At 32.1% G+C, this 18,713-nt stretch overlaps 1 protein-coding gene across 1 annotated transcript; it reads left to right on the top strand.

The window, feature by feature from the left end:
• Positions 1 to 308: 308 nt before the first annotated feature.
• Positions 309 to 10,596, top strand: LOC149904740 (cytochrome P450 4c3-like). Its single transcript, XM_090106947.1, has 10 exons — positions 309 to 668; positions 2,328 to 2,414; positions 3,535 to 3,645; positions 5,513 to 5,698; positions 6,353 to 6,549; positions 7,760 to 7,829; positions 8,055 to 8,256; positions 8,580 to 8,731; positions 9,756 to 9,941; positions 10,085 to 10,596. The coding sequence occupies exons 1-10, from the start codon at positions 512 to 514 to the stop codon at positions 10,258 to 10,260; spliced, it is 1,524 nt and encodes a 507-aa protein (XP_089963073.1). The 5' UTR covers positions 309 to 511; the 3' UTR covers positions 10,261 to 10,596.
• The last annotated feature ends 8,117 nt before the right edge of the window (positions 10,597 to 18,713 follow it).

Below are 18,713 nucleotides of genomic sequence, written 5' to 3'. Positions count from 1 at the left end.
TTCTACAAGGAACTATGAAGGAACTGAAAGTAATATAAAAATGGTCAATCGTAAATAAATATTAAAGCTAACCATGTTTAATTCATTGCTTTGATATTTATTGCTATAATACCTATATCCTTGTATCAGATAGAATAGAAAGCATAATATTACAAAGAATAACATTAGCATGCTTCAATCGTTTGCAACCGCAAGATATGTTCATAATTAATAGGAAAAACATGTAGGTGCCTACTGCAGGTGGCTAGAATGTCACTCGTTCATACCGATCCTTCTCAGTGCACTGTTTAACTAGACCCGCGGTGATAACTCGTTTCCAGGTACTGAAGGTTGGGCTAGCGCTCCATGAACTCTTCGACCCCCACATCTATTACGACACAAGAATTAGTGCACGAACCGTACTCGATTACAGGAAAATGTCTATATAAAACGGCGCATTTTCATCATTGCGACACGCTAATACGCCGTGTGCATATGATTCTATTCAATTCGTAAAGTAACGAATGCAAAGATGATCCTATATTTGTTGGTCATTGTGGCTGTGCTGTGGACGGTACTTTTTAAGTTGAGGAGACGGCGAATGTACAAACTGGCGGCGCTGATACCTGGACCTGAAGAAGAGCTCCCAGTTATCGGCGTCGCTCACAGTTTCTTGGGAGACGCGGAAGGTGAGTCTTAATATAGGTAATCTTATGAAATATGTAATTGGCCGTTGATTTATTTGTAATTGATCTATCTGTAACATGCAATGTTTCAAGTAGGTACTTGTGGCCATACAAGGCAATAATTAGAAGAGACCACATTAAACTTGGAACGATTAAACTTGACAATAAACGTTTCTACCATGCAATGATTCGATCTTCGATATGTTTATCAAGCAATGTTAGTTTGCAAAATGTTTTACTAAAGTGAAAAAGGGTTAAATGTAAAAATTTGTTTATTTTATAAAAACTATAATTTCGACACCTTCGTATAATATATAGAGACTTTCTTTTATGTAGAGTCATAAATTACGGTCTGTATTGTTATTACTTTTTTACAGATTTCTATTTAGGTAATATGAAAATAATGCATAGTTCAGAAAAATATTATTTTCTTTGTTGGTAGTTAGTTACCAATAGAGATAAAAAAAATATTTCCTGAAAATGTTTTAAGATAAACATATATTTTTACATACTTACATTTTTTTATTTCATATAGTTTGTTTATTAATTTCTTTGAAAGCAATAATCGCAAGCTCGATCGATTTTTAAATTATTTTACTGTTGGATATAATTATACCTACACTACGAGCGAAGTCGGGGTAGACCGCTCGTTACTCTGCAATTCATCGAAGACGGTAACGATAACATCTCACGGCGCGCTCACAGCCTGAAATTTTGAATAGGGTCTAATTAAAAACAATTTGAAGTCCGTTAATTATCTTATATAGCATAATACCACAGAATAAACTAGTAGATAATACATAATTTATTGCCAACACAACAAATGGTTAGTTGACAATCAATTTTAAAACAGAAGTATAGGCAATTTTCCCAAAGGCCAACAAGCACGATCTAATTTCTACCTAGGTACTGTAATTAAATTAATAAACTTATAAAAACTTACAATTTTGCCGAATCTCGTTATAGATCGAGGGATTAAATATTAATGAACCGAAATAATGCTAGTGTAAAATGTGTGTTTAAATAGTTAGTTTGCAATGGTTTTTACATTGACGCTAGAACAAACACCATTCATGTCTAAAATTATTTATTGCCTACTTGTCCGTAAAAAATCTGGTTTGAAAATCTTAACTAGAGTAAGGTCAATGTTAATAGCTAGATGTGTCGCGTTTTGTTTACAAATTTCTTATAATGTTGTCGCGTCAGCTAGTGTAGGAAAAAAATAATTATAATCGGATGTAATAAAATGTGTTTGTTGTATTGTTTATTTCTTCTATGAAAAAGCTCGTTGAGGAAAAATTGTTTATAAATTTATGGTGCAATTAATTTAAGTTACATTATAATAAATTACATAGCCGACAATAATAATTTTTAAAATAAAATGCAAGTTTGCTTTACTGTACTAGTTATTATTCCGTGCTAAGGGTGATGTTTCGATACGGGTAGTAGTTTTTGTGATCAAATTAAAAATGTAATAAGAATTGAGTTAGAAAGTTATTGTATTTATTTTTAAAAATCGAAAAACAGGTGGATTCTTCATGATTCTTCTAACTTAATGAAACCAGTATACCTACACACCCGCAATACATTTAACGAAATCAAACGATTTTTCTTTCAGTATTAAAATATAAGTATGTACCTATTGTTACTGTGTATTTTCAGGTATAATGTCAGCATTACAATACTATAGTTACGGAAGTATGCAACATGGCATACTTCGCGGATGGCTGGGTCATATTTTATATTTTCGTAAGTATATATTTTGTATATTTTATTATAGTACACATATCTTCTTCTGTGTAAAAAAATAAAGGTACTGACTGATCTATCGGGCTGAAATTTGGCATGCAGATAGCCACTATGATGATGACACCGGACACCCGCTAAGAAAGGATTTTTTATAAATTATCAAGGGGATAAAATACGAAAAGAAAATTGGTAGTATGAATTTATTTTGACTACTTGTATAATAATATAAATAATATAAATAAAAATAAAAAATAAAAATAAAAATCATTTATTGAGTAACAATACATTGACATAAATTATACAAACTCGACGATCGCCTCAACTAGAAATAAAATTTCATTACATGTATATAACATCCATACGCTTAATTTGGGTTGTAATATATCTCTGAATAAGTTGTTAGTCATGTTATAAATGTGCAATAATAGAGCTATTTATCGTTCATTGAATAACTCATAGTTTTACTACGTCTAATGAGTTATAGTACCTACACGTGAAAATTTTTCTTATCGTAGTGCTGGGTTATTAAAGGTAATCGTCTCTATTATTTCTTGCTTGCAATGTATCGTTATATGGCAACTTTTGGATAGTTTGCAGCTCCGATATGATAATAAGCCGAAATACTTTACCATAAATAATCTCTGAACTAGAGATTTGACAATGTATTATCTGAGTACCATAGGTAGTTTTTATTGATTACTAGAGGTCCGCCCCGGCTTCGCCCGTGGTACATATTTCGCAATAAAAGGTAGCCTATGTCTTTTCTCGGGTATCAAAATATCTCCATACCAAATTTCATGCAAATTGGTTCAGTAGTTTAGGCGTGATTGAGTAACAGACAGACAGACAGAGTTACTTTCGCATTTATAATATTAGTATGGAAGTATGGATTCCAGGTGACTCCGAAACAAGGCAACTAACTACTTACCTAGTATATTTTATGTTGATTCTACGTCAATTCTAAGAAACATTTATTTTTATATTGATAGTCATAGAAAAATAATAGTTTTGCATGCAATATAATGTCATATAGGGAAACCAGAAATATAATATATGCAATTAATCAGTTGTCGAGAATCGAGATGTCCGGATATTTCATAATATGTAATATTGTTTGCAGTCGTAGTTGATCCTGTGGACTTAGAAATGGTGTTGAAGACATGTTTGGAAAAGGATGACTTGCATAGATTTATGAGAAAAGTCATCGGCTTCGGAGGAATTTTTGCACCAGGTTTGTAAAATATTAGTAATTGCTTCATAATATGTACTTTAGTTATTAGTACCTACCTAGTTGTTCTTTATTTTACGCCTGCGTGGTTATGTAGCAATATCGCAATGATGCATTTTGTATACGTTGATATTATTTTAATAAATTTAAACAAACGTAATTTAATAAGTTTTCCTTATCCTACTTTATATTAATTTATTAGTACTTTTTGTTTCTATTTTTGTGTACATGTATTAGAATTATTACTTTATTACACTAATATTAGAATTATTATAAATTAATATGCTTTAATGAGAAAATCATGTTAAAACTAACTCAAATATGGAGTAACTCGATTTAAGTGTGATAACATTTGAATAAGCAAATTATTTTATCAATGATAATTCGATAAATGAGCAAATATTCCCATTTTACTCGTGGCCTATAAATGGCAATTATAAATACATAGATAATCTGGATTTCTCACTTTACTCCCAGAAGTAAAGTGATACTTATGGACATGTTAATAAGCATAAAATATCCACCACGGCATGCGGAAACATCAAGGGCAAGAAGGTCTCCTATAAAATAAAATATCGGAAAACAATTACATGAGAAATAATTATAGGATTTTTATCTTATTTTATGCACTGTTTATTCGTACTAGTTGGCAATATGCTGTGTTTTTCAAGGCTGATGTTTCCCTATAAAAATCAAATTTTTATCTACTGACTGGAATTTTAAATATGGGAACATGTGATATCACATTTTGGTTTTATTCGTTAGTTGAGAAAAGAAATAACCGTGTCGAAAATAGGTCTAAATATATTAAATAAAATAGATGATCTTTAGTTCTTAGAATCTTGTAAGCGTAAGACAAAGAATGCAATTTTATTAATTGCTTCAAAATTGCGACTCATTATTCCCTTGAAAATTACTCTTGAAGCTACATCATAAACAAAATCTTTTAGAGTAAGATTGATTAGTTTAAATTATAATGAATGTAACGTTCTATAATAATAGCACAATGCTGGATAGTCTATTTTATGTAGGTTACGCAGCAGTAGATGAATTAAATCTACATAATGTTTTTTGCATTTATCATCCACAACCATAAATAGTAATGCTTCTAATTACAATAGCACAAATAGATTACTTAATTTGATCGATACAATTAACCTGTTCATCAATGAACAACAGAATTAAGACTCCATAATATTCTCTACGTACTCTCGTAATTAATTCATTAAAGATAGAAGATAATAATTCGAGGACTCGATTGTCTCTACTGTATATTTTTCTAGGAATTAAATTAGGTTCTATCTCGGGCTTTATGTTCTTAAAAATTAAGTTAGTTGTTCATTTCTTATAAAATTAAATTTGATTTATCTTTGCTTCCCGCAGTTGCATTCACTGCAGTGTGACGATGCATAATGCCAGTTATTTAATACTGTGTTATTGTATTTTAATATTCGTTTTTATGAAGAATAAAAATATACGCATAATTTAATTGAATACTATTTACATAAACAGTAACAAGAAACCAGTAATTATGATGGTATGATATAATGCGGTTATGGGGAGCAGTTACGACTTGACCTAACCTTATGTTAACGTATCATTACGAGTTGTTATTTAATAGAAGTTATTTCAATTAGCACTGTGGGGGCATGTATGGGATTTAATGAAAATAATGATGATAATGCCATACATATGAACGTTAACCTAAAACTGAGGTTATTCCTGGTGTTCACCGCCGCCGTTAACTAGTGTTTCGCCCGCCTTTTAACAATAAACATATGATTATATTATTAAAACTGAGTATGTTCAGTTATATTTTTATAATGAGTTTTATAATTACGATATGTGCAATGTCTATATATTTTTATAGTTTCAATATGGAGACGAAGACGCAAGATATTAATGCCGGCGTTTAGTCCGAAAATTGTGGAGAAATTCGTAGAAGTATTTTCCGAGCAAAGTGAGAAGTTATCTAAGAGGCTGGCGGATTCTGCAAGCGGGGAAGATTTTAGCATTTGGCCGTTCTTATCGTCGTATACCCTTGACTCGGTTTGTGGTAAGTAGTTTAAAATAATTGAGTATAATGTTGAAAAAAGTAAACTCAATAGAGACAATGTTACAGTTTTTAATTCTATACAGGACATACATACGAACATTACTTTTTATTTATTATATAGAGTATGAGAAAATTCCTTTCGTTCATTTTTACGTTATTAGGAATCGAGGGATCAAAGAACGTAGACTGAGATACAATGACCTCTCATTGACATTGCATTGACTTCAGGATTTTCTAAACGCTGCAGTCCTTGACATTTGGAAAGTTTTTTAAAATACATTTTATCGAATAACTTTAAAAAATTTAAATCGTTGCCTTTCTAGTAAATCAGTAATCCATTCAAATTTTGTGAAAATAATCTTTTCCTCCTTTATACAATTCAGTTATAAGATTCCACGTCGAGTTAATTTTATTTATTTGTTAATTATTCATAAATTTATTTATTCCGTGTACTATTTTTGAGTAAACCAGTTATATAACTTGCAACAAAAATGTTGAGTACATAATTTTGAGTAAACAACTTATATGCAGGTGCAATAATTTAATTCTGATAAACAGAAAACTTCACTTTACAATTATTATATTCTTGATTCCAATTCCAATTATAACATTTTTTTATGACGCGAGTATAAGTATGTGTTTTTAATTTAACAGAAACGGCAATGGGAGTTAAAATGGGTGCGCAAGAAAATCCAAATTCTCCGTTCTTAGCCTCTATGAATGCTTTGCTAAATGTTGTTTGCGAGAGGATATTTCATCTGTGGTTGCAACCAGACTGGATCTTCAAACTTTTCCCACAGTACAATATACATCAAGACTGCATTGGTGTACTACATGGCTTTACTGATGAGGTTTGTATGATAAAAATTAGGTATTTATTAACTTTTTTAAGCTATCTTTGACTATGGTAGTAAAAAGTATCGTAGAAATTGAAGTCAAAGTTAGATGCGTATTTCTTTTTAACCGACTTCAAAAAAAGGAGGAGGTTATCAATTCGGCCGGTATGTTTTTTTTTTTTTTTTATGTATGTACACCGATTACTCCGTGGTTTCTGAACCGATTTACGTGATTCTTTTTTTGTTCGATGCGGGATGGTGTCGAATTGGTCCCATAAAAATTTTATTCGGATAGGCCCAGTAGTTTTTATTTTATGAGCATTTTTGTCTGTATTTGTAAATGTTGCAAGTGCAAGTTTGAAGTCGGTTGTTTTTAACGCAGTTATTGACTTGTCTTACATTAAAATTATAGTCCTTTTCACCTATGATGATTCCTGTGACACTTCATCGTGTTCCGAATTACGTATTTATGTTTAAAAAGCCAAAATAATTTTAGTGCATAATATTTTTATTTTTTTGGCGGCATTATTATCAAAAATTTAAAAATGAAACATCTTAAGCTTATAAATCAAAAACAGTATTGTTTAGTTTAATATAATGAAAAATAAAATAAAATAACACAAAAATATAATACCTACGCAATTCGTGTACATGAAATGGATCGTTGAAAAATCATAGAGTTGGAAAATCATATAATCGGCGCCCATCTTGTGATCGTTTGTCAATCGAGTCAATCGTCTGTACGAGTGCATCAGCCTTGTATACAAGTTGCATTTTTATATTGATACTTTACGTGATATTCTGTTATTGTTACTAATTGTTATTGTTTACTTTTTGTTGCTGTTGTTTGCTAAGTTTCCTTAGTTAATTGTTGGCGAAATGCCGAAAAAACTAATTTTGGTACTTTATTCAAATCGATTTCATTTCCATATAAAATATTATCGATTATCGGAAACAATTGATACGATTTCAGTAACCGACATCTCTACACGTGTCAAAAATCGATGTGTCACAGAAATCATCTTAGGTGGAAAGGACTATAGTTAAACCAAAATGACCTTTACAACAACAATAGAATTGTTTAAAGTCAAATTAATCTGTTTTAAAAACTATCATACCTAATTTTATATTAAAAATCAAAATTAAAAAACAATAAAAATAAGTTGAAATATTATTATGTATTTTAAATGCATTAATTAAAATAATTTTGTCCGGTACGCTGCAGGTTATTCAAAAAAAGCGGGAAGAATTGAAAAATGAGCAACGATCACAACCCGAAGTCGACAAACAATTTGGTAAGATTTCTTTGTTGTAGTAACGAAAATTGCATTACAAAAAGTCCAGCTTATGATTTTCTTCATTAAGTAGTTACTGAAACTAAAAAAAAAACAACTGGTTTTGGTTGATATACCCGTTGGAGACATGTGAAAAATTATGTTTTGAAGGTTAATCAGATAGTAGAATCTATTAAATTGACACAAAATAGGTGAGCTACCTACAAATCTATAAAATAATTCCAGATCTTCAAGACTACAGAACAAAGAGTTTTTTGGATATGTTGATCAGTTTGTCGGGTGGAGAGAGGGGCTACAACAATGAGGAACTTCGGGAGGAAGTACTAACATTAACGATTGCTGGGACCGATACATCAGCCGTTGCTATTGGAAATACATTGAAAATATTGGGGAAATACCCCAAAATCCAAGAGAAATTGTACGCTGAGTAAGTGACATGATTTTCTTTGCAAATAGAATAGGTTAGAACTTAAAACTTAATAATAGAGATAAAAAATGTTTTATCATAAATTAGAATAAAGAATAATTCGAAGGAAATGTAGATACTGCTTTGTATAAAATTAAAAAAACTAGATGTAAGCAGAGCCCCACGGAGCAAGAAGCCTCGCGTAGCAATTAGGTACCGCAAGAGGTTGTATGCTCTGCATGGACCCGCCAATTGAAAATAATCATGCATAAACTGACATTTTTATCTATGTGATAGTGTAAATTAATATTAATACTCATGAAAAGTAATGTTCTTAATTTCAGACTAATGGAAGTATTTGGCGAAACAAAACGACCGCTAATCAAAGAAGATTACACCAAATTGAAGTACTTAGATAGAGTAGTCAAGGAGACACTTAGATTATTCCCACCTGTACCTTTTATTATAAGAAAAGTATTAACGGACACCAAATTGCGTAAGTTAACTTAATTTTTTTCTCCAAATTAATACGTTTTTTGTTAAATTTAAGCAATTAAATTAGGATTTCCATCGTAAAAACTGAGGTCTATAAATAAAATCGGAGTAAAAAACATTACGTTTATATTGCTAATTTTAACTTATTACAAAAATTATTAAATATTTTTACATATTGAGGTATTATTTTTTAACATAAAAAATTGATTAATTGGCAAGGACATTTTTGTCACCACTGATACAATGCTACGCTTTATAGAATAATTAGTAATTATTAAAGTGAAACTTCTTTATCGGGGTTGGAAAAAAAATTAGTGTAACTTTTTTTCGTTACGCGTGACATTTTTCCGTTACGTGCCATCTTTTTCTTATCCCTACCACGCATGATTCGACGTATTTTTGTAAAGTTGCATATAGTAAATTATTTTTTGAAAAATAAGGTCAGAAGTTTCACTTGTTACCTGTGTACACTAGTACACACACGCACACATTTTTTCTCATTAATGTGTCATTGTGATAATTATAGACCGTTGGCAGCTTATTATTATTGATTATGAATTATGATATAAAAAAGGTTAAGCTTAACTACTTACGAGATTAATTGCCTTGAAAATCTTTATGTAACTCAGTTCTGGATGCACCCTTTTAGTTTTTATGAAGAAATACGCGTGTTCGATTTGTTTATGTATTATAATCAGTTTTGAATATGAACCACTCTTCAACTCTTAAATTTAATACATATTTTAAAATTATATAGATTATTGATATAAAAAAGTACGTGTGTGCCACGAACACGTATCAGAAGTGAAACTTCTTTGGCATGATTCAAAAATACCTCCATGACGTGGTGGTATTGCCATGACGCGACCTTTAAATTTTACTCTCAATGCGCCGAAAGAAGTTTCACTTCTAAAAGTAAACCTCCTGGTTTACTTTTTCTTCGTTGTTACAGGCAGGTAGTTAAGATTGTTCTAGCAAATAATCTGCTTGACCAAATACTAATGTATGTGATATTACCTTTACAGCTTCTGGCCATGTTTTGCCCGCTGGTTCTGGGGTGGTAGTGTCCATATGGGGCGCTCACAGAGACCCTAAATATTGGGGTCCTGATGCAGAAAACTTCGATCCTGATAGATTTCTTCCAGAACGGTTCAATTTGGTCAACTCTTGCAGTTTCATGCCTTTCAGTAATGGACCTAGGAACTGTTTAGGTGAGTTAACATAATCCTGTACTTGATATAGAAGAAGTTTAAGAAACATGTTAGCTCAATCAAAATGTATGGAATCTCCTAACTGGACAATAATATACGGTGCCTTTTTTCTATAGAAAGTTTACGATATTGTTTTTTTTCAGGATACCAATACGCTCTGATGTCTGTAAAGGCTGCAGTGTCAGCGATTGTCAAAAACTACAAAGTAGTGGGCTTAGAAGAGACCAGCCCTGCACCCAAGATGAGAGTTAAATTAGAAATAATGATGAAAGCAGTGGATGGATACCAGATTTCATTAGAAAAGCGGACAGCTTTATAACCTGGATATTAATAAAGAAAGAAACGTAACTCTATAGTGAAAACAATTACATAAATGTGAATTATATAACTATTTCTTGATCGTTAATTGTCTTGGAAACCACTTTTTTGTCTATTCAATGTAAAAACTAACACGTGTAAATAATGAAACTTCATAATTTATATGATAAACGTTTATTTGCGACGAATACCTTTTATTATTTTATATGAAGACTGTTATCAATTACTTACATGCAGAACAGAACATTTGCTTGTTGTTTATGTTATACAGTTTATTAGTATACTAGTAAATTTAGTTTTATTAATGTACCTAAAATAATAAATTTGTAAATATTTATTTAATTTTTTATTTTTTACCATCCTTCCCAAATTCTTTGGAATCTGAATAAGCTCGAAAGTTCGTATACATATGTCATTTATCAGTTAAAATAAAGAATTGATACTTACAACAATTCATAATGGATCGATTTGCATGAAACTTGGTTCAAGGATACTTTGGATATAGATCTCAATTTTAAAAATACAAAAAATTTAAATTACCCTTTTTTAAGGGTACCTCCCCATACAATATGTAAAGGGGGGCTGAATATTTTTTTTTGAGCGCACTCCCTTGTGTGGGGCATCGTTGAAAAGGTCTATGTAAATGAGACAGAGTTTCCATACAACACTTTTTTATCGGCTTTACCATTTACGAGATATAGCCCGCCAAACTCGTTAACACGGTGACCCCCCCCCTGTAATTTCTAGTCTTGGGCCTATAAACTTCAAATCACTCACGTAAATAAAGTGGCGCGGAAACTCGTAATTAAAATTGTTTTGGGTATCTTTGGGTGAATGCTTTTGAAATTATAAATAAAATAAAAATATTGACTTTTTATTATAGATAATGGTTCGTGCGCGAGTCCGACTCGCACTTAGCCAGCTTATTTAGAATAGAATAGAATAGTAATAGAAACACATTTATTCCCAAAAAATGATACAGTACATTAGATAACAGAAAATACTTATAACTTAAAACCAAGGTATAACTGGGTAAAACAATGTGTAGACGTAATAATATTATATCTGTATCACCTCAGGGATAGGGATTACTGACTCAGCATGCAAGCGCGGATCCAGGGGGGGGGTCACGGGGTCATGACCCCCCCCTGGACTAGGTCCACGACCTATGTGGACCACTAATTTAATATTAACTTTTTTAAATTAACAAATTAATACTGTTCAATATGATGTTTTTATTGAATTTTTAGACATAAAAGTAATATAGAACAATGAAATCAATTACAAACGGTAACGGAAGAGAATATAACAAAAATTATAGAAAAAGTTTATTAGGGTCGACCTATGGTCGTAATTTAAGGAAAAATAACAGGTTTTTCGATTAAAAAAAAAATAATAAAAAAAGTGTAATGGTAAAGTTGTATACCTATGTAATTAATTTTTTTTTGTACAACTTTTGCTGTTACACTTTTTACACAAAACCTCAAATATCGAAATATCCCAGTTCGTGGATAAGACATAAAATAGCAAAATTTTTTTTCAAACGAACAATAGAAAATACAGTCAAATTACAACAAAAAATCGGCCAAGTGCGCGTCGGACTCACGAGCAAACATATTTTTTCATTATGTTGTCTTTTCATTATCTTACAATTTTGTTCAAAGGATTTTTTTCTTTATCTGTGCTTGTAAGTGCTTAAGTCGTTCCTTTTAACGAAATTTCAAGACTGTGTTCACGGGAAGTACCTTGTAGGTTTTGATTGATGATTCCCTTGCAAGTAGTTGCGAATTACAGAATATGCGGCTCTAATTGCTTATTCTTCAGATTGCGTTGACATAGAATTTAAATTTAATAACAGATTTAAGTTATTATAGACCTGAGTTCTGATGTGAATATCAATTAAATACATGTAGATGTTCATGAGTAAAGGGATTGTAAGTTTAAAATTATTTAAAAAATATATTTTTATTTAATTTAATTAAATAATTAGGGTTTTCGCAGTTATTACTACATCTGTGCTATAACACGATACTTTTTACTCAATTTCAAGACTGTGTTTACGGGACAGGGTGCTCCCTGCAGGTATTGATTCCCTTGCTAATGTCGAAATCCTACGGTCTACGGTCCCTTGATGCTGTGAAAAATTGAAACGTTTTAGCCAACGCAATCAAAAGATGCAGCTGTAATTGCTGAAATTTTTCGACACTCCCTAAGAAATCAAAACCTACAGGGTAGTTCCCGAGCACACAGAGTCATGAAATTTAGTACAATCAAATGTCTTATAACGCAGACTAGCTTACCGCCCGCGGCTTCGCCCGCTTTCTCTAAAACCTTATAAATTAAGTATACACTATTCCTCTTAAATCACTCTATCTTTAAAAAAACTGCATCGAAATTCGTTGCGTAGTTTTAAAGATTTAATCATACACAGGGACATAGGCACAGAGACAACGACTTTGTTTACTAATTGCGAAAAGCATGAATTTTTCCTTAGATTATAATATAAAAAAAATATTTAAAAAAATTTTAACTTACAACCCTGTTACTCATGAACGCTGACATGTATTAACTTGATATTCATACCAAAAACTCAAGTCTAAAATACCTTTACGCTATAATAAAATCAAACTTCTATGTCAACGAATCAGAAGATACAGCCGTAAATGCCGAAAAATTTCGCAAATTTCGACATTCGCAAAGGAATCAAAACTCAAAACCTACAGGGTACTTTCCGTAAACTCAGAATCTTGAAATTCGGTACAAAGCAACATCCTATAGTACAGATACAGGAATAATTGCAAAAAATATATATTTTTCAAGTTTGTCTGCCTGTGAAGACCCTTTTTCTCAGGAACGCGTGGAGGTATCAATCTGAAATTCATACCGAATACTCAAATCTACGGTTTCTTATAGCTGTGAAAAAATCAAACTTATAAGCCAATGCAATCAAAAGATACAGCCATTTATGCCGTAAATTATCGCAAATTTCGACATTATCGCAAGGGAATTAAAATCTATAGGTTGTACTACTTCCTGTGAACACAGAATTCTGAAATTTGGTTAAAAGCAATGTCAGCACAGATGGAGGAAAAATTGCTAAAACATACATTTCATGCTTATCAACATTCGCAAGTGTTGCCAGGAATCAAAACCTACAGGGTACTTCCCGTGAACACAGAATCTAGATATTTAATCTTTATTTAAAAAAAATCGCAAAAAGCATAAATTTAATATTAAAACATATAAAAATGTTTGGCTCTTGGTTCGCCAATCCGACTCGCACTTGACCATTTTTTTTAAATCTACGTATTAATTAAATTACCAAAATAGTAATAGCTTTTGAAAATTGACCACGTCTATGTGACCCCCCCCTGGCACTAAAGCTGGATCCGCCCTTGTCAGCATGAATGTTATGGTGGCAGTACACATTGGGCCAACGTGTTGGGCCAACGGGTTGGGCCAACGTGTAGAGAGCTACTTGGCGGTATGTTGGCTTCATTAGCCTAGTTGGCGCCAATATTGGCAGGCCAACCGAATGTTGTCGGTTTTTTGTGCACACATCAAAGGATCTTGGCGCGCTCCACAACCAGCGTTCACACGTTGGTGTCTTGTTCAGTTTGTTGTTACTCGTCAGCGGAGACAGTATCGTTGCGCGTCAATGAAATTTACGTTTAACCATGTTCCGATAGCGATGGCGGCGCCGAGGTTTTACAATTCGTAGATTTGTATCGACATGAAGGAATAATTTGGAATCCACGGCATGAACTACACAAAAATAAAACCATATGACTCAATAAATTAGATGTTCTATTTTCTATTTATTATATTATTCTAGATGTTTTTCTTAGCTAACTTTCATACAATGCGATAAAAAAATGAATATATTTATAAAATGAGTAAAATAGTATTAAAAAGTTACTTGTTCTTAAATAACAATATACAATGAGCATGATTTTGATCAAATTGTGCTTTATTACATAAATAATATTATCATTTAATAAAATAATATCTAAAATCTAATCTTTAAAGTTTCATTTTATAGGTAAGTTGGTAAGGTTGTAAATTAAATTAAATGTAAAATGTACACATTTTAAACATTTGAAAAAATCTAAACATAATAATGTTTTATTTATACAGTTATAAAAAAAGGACAATAGAGATTGGAAAATGGTATCATCGCAGACGGCAGAGTACACTCATTCATCATTGTTATTGATGCACATGTACGTAATAATTAAACGCACTGTATATAAATAAATTGCCGCGGCTGCAAGAACTTCTACGGACTACGTCCATCTTTGAAGCGCCAATGCAGAATGATCAGTACGCCAATGTGTGAACAGGAATCTTGATATCCTTCATTTTTTCCCAACACGTTGGCCCAACGCCTTGGCCCCATGTGTACTGCCGCTATTACAGCTGAGGCTGTAACGCTGTTATTCTGTCAGCACCATATTAAGTAGAGAGGAGTGACTAATAAGAGTAGGTATAATTTTAATGTACGGACTAAATTATGCTATGTATTACATTATAAAGTAAGAAGATTTTGATGTATGAAGTATATAACATTGTTTGCCAGTCAGAACGGAAAATCGGCTGAGTGAGTTGAGAGGAAACGAATCAGTAATTAAAAATAAATAGTGTAATAATGAATTTAAGTGTAATTTATGAATTTATTATGGTAATGCCAACGCCAAGTAGGTAGAAGAAGTTAAAGACATCCTTTCCAGAACAATAATATATATAAAACGTAGAAAATAGATGAAGTAAAAGAAGTACACAATTTAAATGAATATCAAGTAGATTATAGTTTACTAGCGACCCGCCCCGGCTTCGCACGGGTGCAATGCTGATACTAAATACACTACAGAAAAAATGTAATTTTTTACGACATCACTTAAAAATAACAGTACTTCTCCACTATTTAATGGATGTTATTATACGTATAAACCTTCCTCTTGAATCACTCTATCTATTAAAAAAAACCGCATCAAAATCCGTTGCGTAGTTTCAAAGATTTAAGCGTACAAAGGGACATAGGGACATAAGGACATAGGGACATAGGGACAGGGAAATCGACTTTGTTTTAGGTATACTATGTAGTGATAGTAGATATTATTAAACACAGAAAATAACAATAGGTATTTATGTAGACTGTTTTTGAATAACGAATGAATTTCTTTTTAAAAGTGTCCCTTGATTGAGAATTTCGAATGGGAGGCGGGATATCATTCCAGCATTTCGTAGCAAGAAATCTAAAACTTCCACTAAAGGCAGTTGGTTTTTTATTTAGGCACAGAAAACATATTTGTGCATGACCTAAATTCACTCGAGGCTTTTGGAGGTCCTCCATAAAAGTTTATCATTATAAATAAGAAGGTTTTTTTAAATTTAATAACGTCAAAAAGGAGACTGGCAAAGTAAAGTTTTTGGCGGTCATTCATGTTTTTAAGTAGGTTATGCATGTTTAGGTATGGTGAGATATGTGTTCTTGGAGGAATCTGAAAGCAATATCGTGCATAAGCATTTTGCACTCTCTGAAGGAGACGTTGTGTTCTTTGAAGCAAACAAGGACCATAAACTGCCAGAGCATAGTTTAATTTGGACAAGACTAGAGTTTCACATAGGCTAATGCGCATATCTACACTTAAAAAAATCACGAATCTATACAAATACTAGCGGTCCGCCCCGGCTTCGCCCGTGGTACATATTTACGTTTTCTCTACATAAAAACCATCCTCGTACTTCAAGGAATATAATAAAAAAAGAATTATCGAAATCGGTTCAGCCGTTCTCGAGTTATGCGCTTACCAACACATTTTGCGATTCATTTTTATATATTAGATAGACTAGCGGTCCGCCCCGGCTTCGCCCGTGGTACATATTTACGTTTTCTTTACATAAAAACCATCCTCGTACTTCAAGGAATATAATAAAAAAAGAATTATCGAAATCGGTTCAGCCGTTCTCGAGTTATGCGCTTACCAACACATTTTGCGATCCATTTTTATATATAAGAAGAAGATAAGATATTATAAAGAGGAAAGGTTTGATTTTTTGTTTGTTTGTTTGTTTGTATGAATTGAATAGGCTCCGAAACTACTGGGCAGATTTGAAAAATTCTTTCACTGTTGGAAAGCTACATCATTTCTGAGTGACATAGGCTAGGTTTTATCCCGGAAATCCCACGGGAACGGGAACTATGCGGGTTTTTTTTTGAAAACGCGGGCGAAGCCGCAGGCGGAAAGCTAGTTTTGTATAAAACTTTAATACGATAAAAGCAATTTCGAGTAACATTTAAAACATGGGCTTCAAATTTCAAATTATTGTCCATATTTTCAATACAAGGTTGCGCACCTAATTGACACATTCGAGAGGTAAGTTATCGATACAAAACTTTAGGTTTCAACCGCGATAAACAATTGACCTGTTTTTTGGAACCAACGATCATGAATTTAGATTTTATCGGATTTAATACCAAAGAGTTATTAGTAGACCAACATGAAATATTATTTAAATCCGAATTAAGATTCTTTATAGTCTGGTCAAAATTATCCCTGCTGATAGGAATGAGTACTTAGTTGTAGGTCATCGGCGCGTATTTCCAAACTATACATAGCCAGAACGCAACCATAGGAAACTGCTCGTGTATACTTTGTAATGCTGTTTTTAAGTTTGTTATTACAATATATACACGAATTTTGCGTACTGATCGTGTATACTTTGTAACGCGGATGCTTGCTTCTTCGTTCCAAACTATATACGATCAGTACGCAAAATATGTATAACTAAATATAGCTACTACACCACTTACGCTTGAGCGAAATAATAAATATATAGGTAATCAAAGACTTGTACAGCTATATCTATCTACTTTTATTCTTCTTGATTGATTCAGTAAAATATGGAATAAAAATATTATTAGGTAAGCTTGGAAAAATAAATAGGTAACAGATATAAGGGTTACCTATGGGTTAGGTTAGGTTCGTGTTTTTTTTAACTACACAAAAATAGGAGCCCCGCAAAGCGGGGCTCCGTCGCCTTGCAACCGTCTTTTTCTGGACTTATTAGATTCTTACATTTTAGCACTATTGTCAATTGTAAGTCGTGCAGTACCTATAGTCGGAACGAAGACACAAGCATCCTCGATACAAAAAACATACGATCAGTACGCAACATTATATACACAATACACATGAATTTTAATAATATATTTCAAAACAGCAATACCATAATATAAACGCGAGCAATGGAAAGACGCCGCGCTTACTCCGAAACATACACGATTAGTCCGCATGCGTACTGGCGCTGTATGTTTTGGAGCGCTATTCTTACTTACTTCACTACAAAGTATACGCGAGTATTTGCGTACTGCTGTTGTATAGATTGGAAGAACTTTGTAAAAAAGTTATTTCCAAACTATACGTGATTAGTTTCACACCGTTGCGTACTGGCCTTGTATAGTTTGGAAAGACGCGTCATCGGCATATTGTGAAATTGACAATGTTTAATTGAGTGTGTAATGTCTGCTGTATACAGTATAAATAGAATAGGTCCTAAAATACTTCCTTGAGGTACTCCTCTAGTTACTTTCATAGGTTTTGAAAGTATGTGGTTGCCATTAATACTATGTAAAAGAACTTGTTGAGTACAATTTTCCAAATAACTTTTAAACCAGTCAATGGTGTTAGAGTCAAAATAGTACGAAAGCTTAGCTAAAAGAAGGGGAATGTTAATAATTATTGATTTCATGCTGTTCCTTTGCTTTGATTATCAATTTTCTTATAGAGCTATCATCCTTATAATCAACCGTCCGTTAGATCGATGCAATGAAAGTAGGTACGTGTAATTTTATCAGATTTTAATCGGTTAAATGCCCGGTTGGGACAAACGAATTTTCGGAAATCTTCGAATGAGTAAAGTCCTTTGAGTAAACTTTTCTATCTACAGTATTAAGAGTAGGTGCTTTTTCCCCCAGTAGGTAGTATTACGAAATAACACTTTGTATATTTATATTATTATTATTTTCTGACTTTTCGAAGAAATATAAATAAACATTAACCTAGTTTTTATTTAAAGATATTGTATTCATACCTTGTTAATTGTATTTTTGAATTTATAATTATTGTGAGCTCTATGTTTTAGGTAACTTTTTTTAAGATTATGGATATTTGCTACATAACTTATACATATTAAAAGTATTATGTTCTTATATTTAGTGAACAAATAAAATTTAAAATATAATTGAAGATAATTTATTAATTATTAAGACAATGTTTGTATTTTCGTTGATTTTCGCAGTTGAGTACACTAGTTGAGTACATATTATAATTTCATAAATAATTAAATATAAATAATATATAAATATAAAAATAAAATAATATATAGGGTTTCACAGAAATGGTGGATAATAAAGTACGTGAGTGGGATCACCTCCCGTCACCTCCAAAACTG

Source organism: Colias eurytheme, chromosome 11 (genome assembly GCF_061535395.1).
Source record: "Colias eurytheme isolate Ceu_HAF_F1 chromosome 11, ilColEury1 Martin Lab GWU primary, whole genome shotgun sequence".
Classification (NCBI taxonomy): domain Eukaryota; kingdom Metazoa; phylum Arthropoda; class Insecta; order Lepidoptera; family Pieridae; genus Colias; species Colias eurytheme.
The sequence above is the reverse complement of the archived record's forward strand: the minus strand, read 5'-3'. Positions and strand labels throughout refer to the sequence as shown.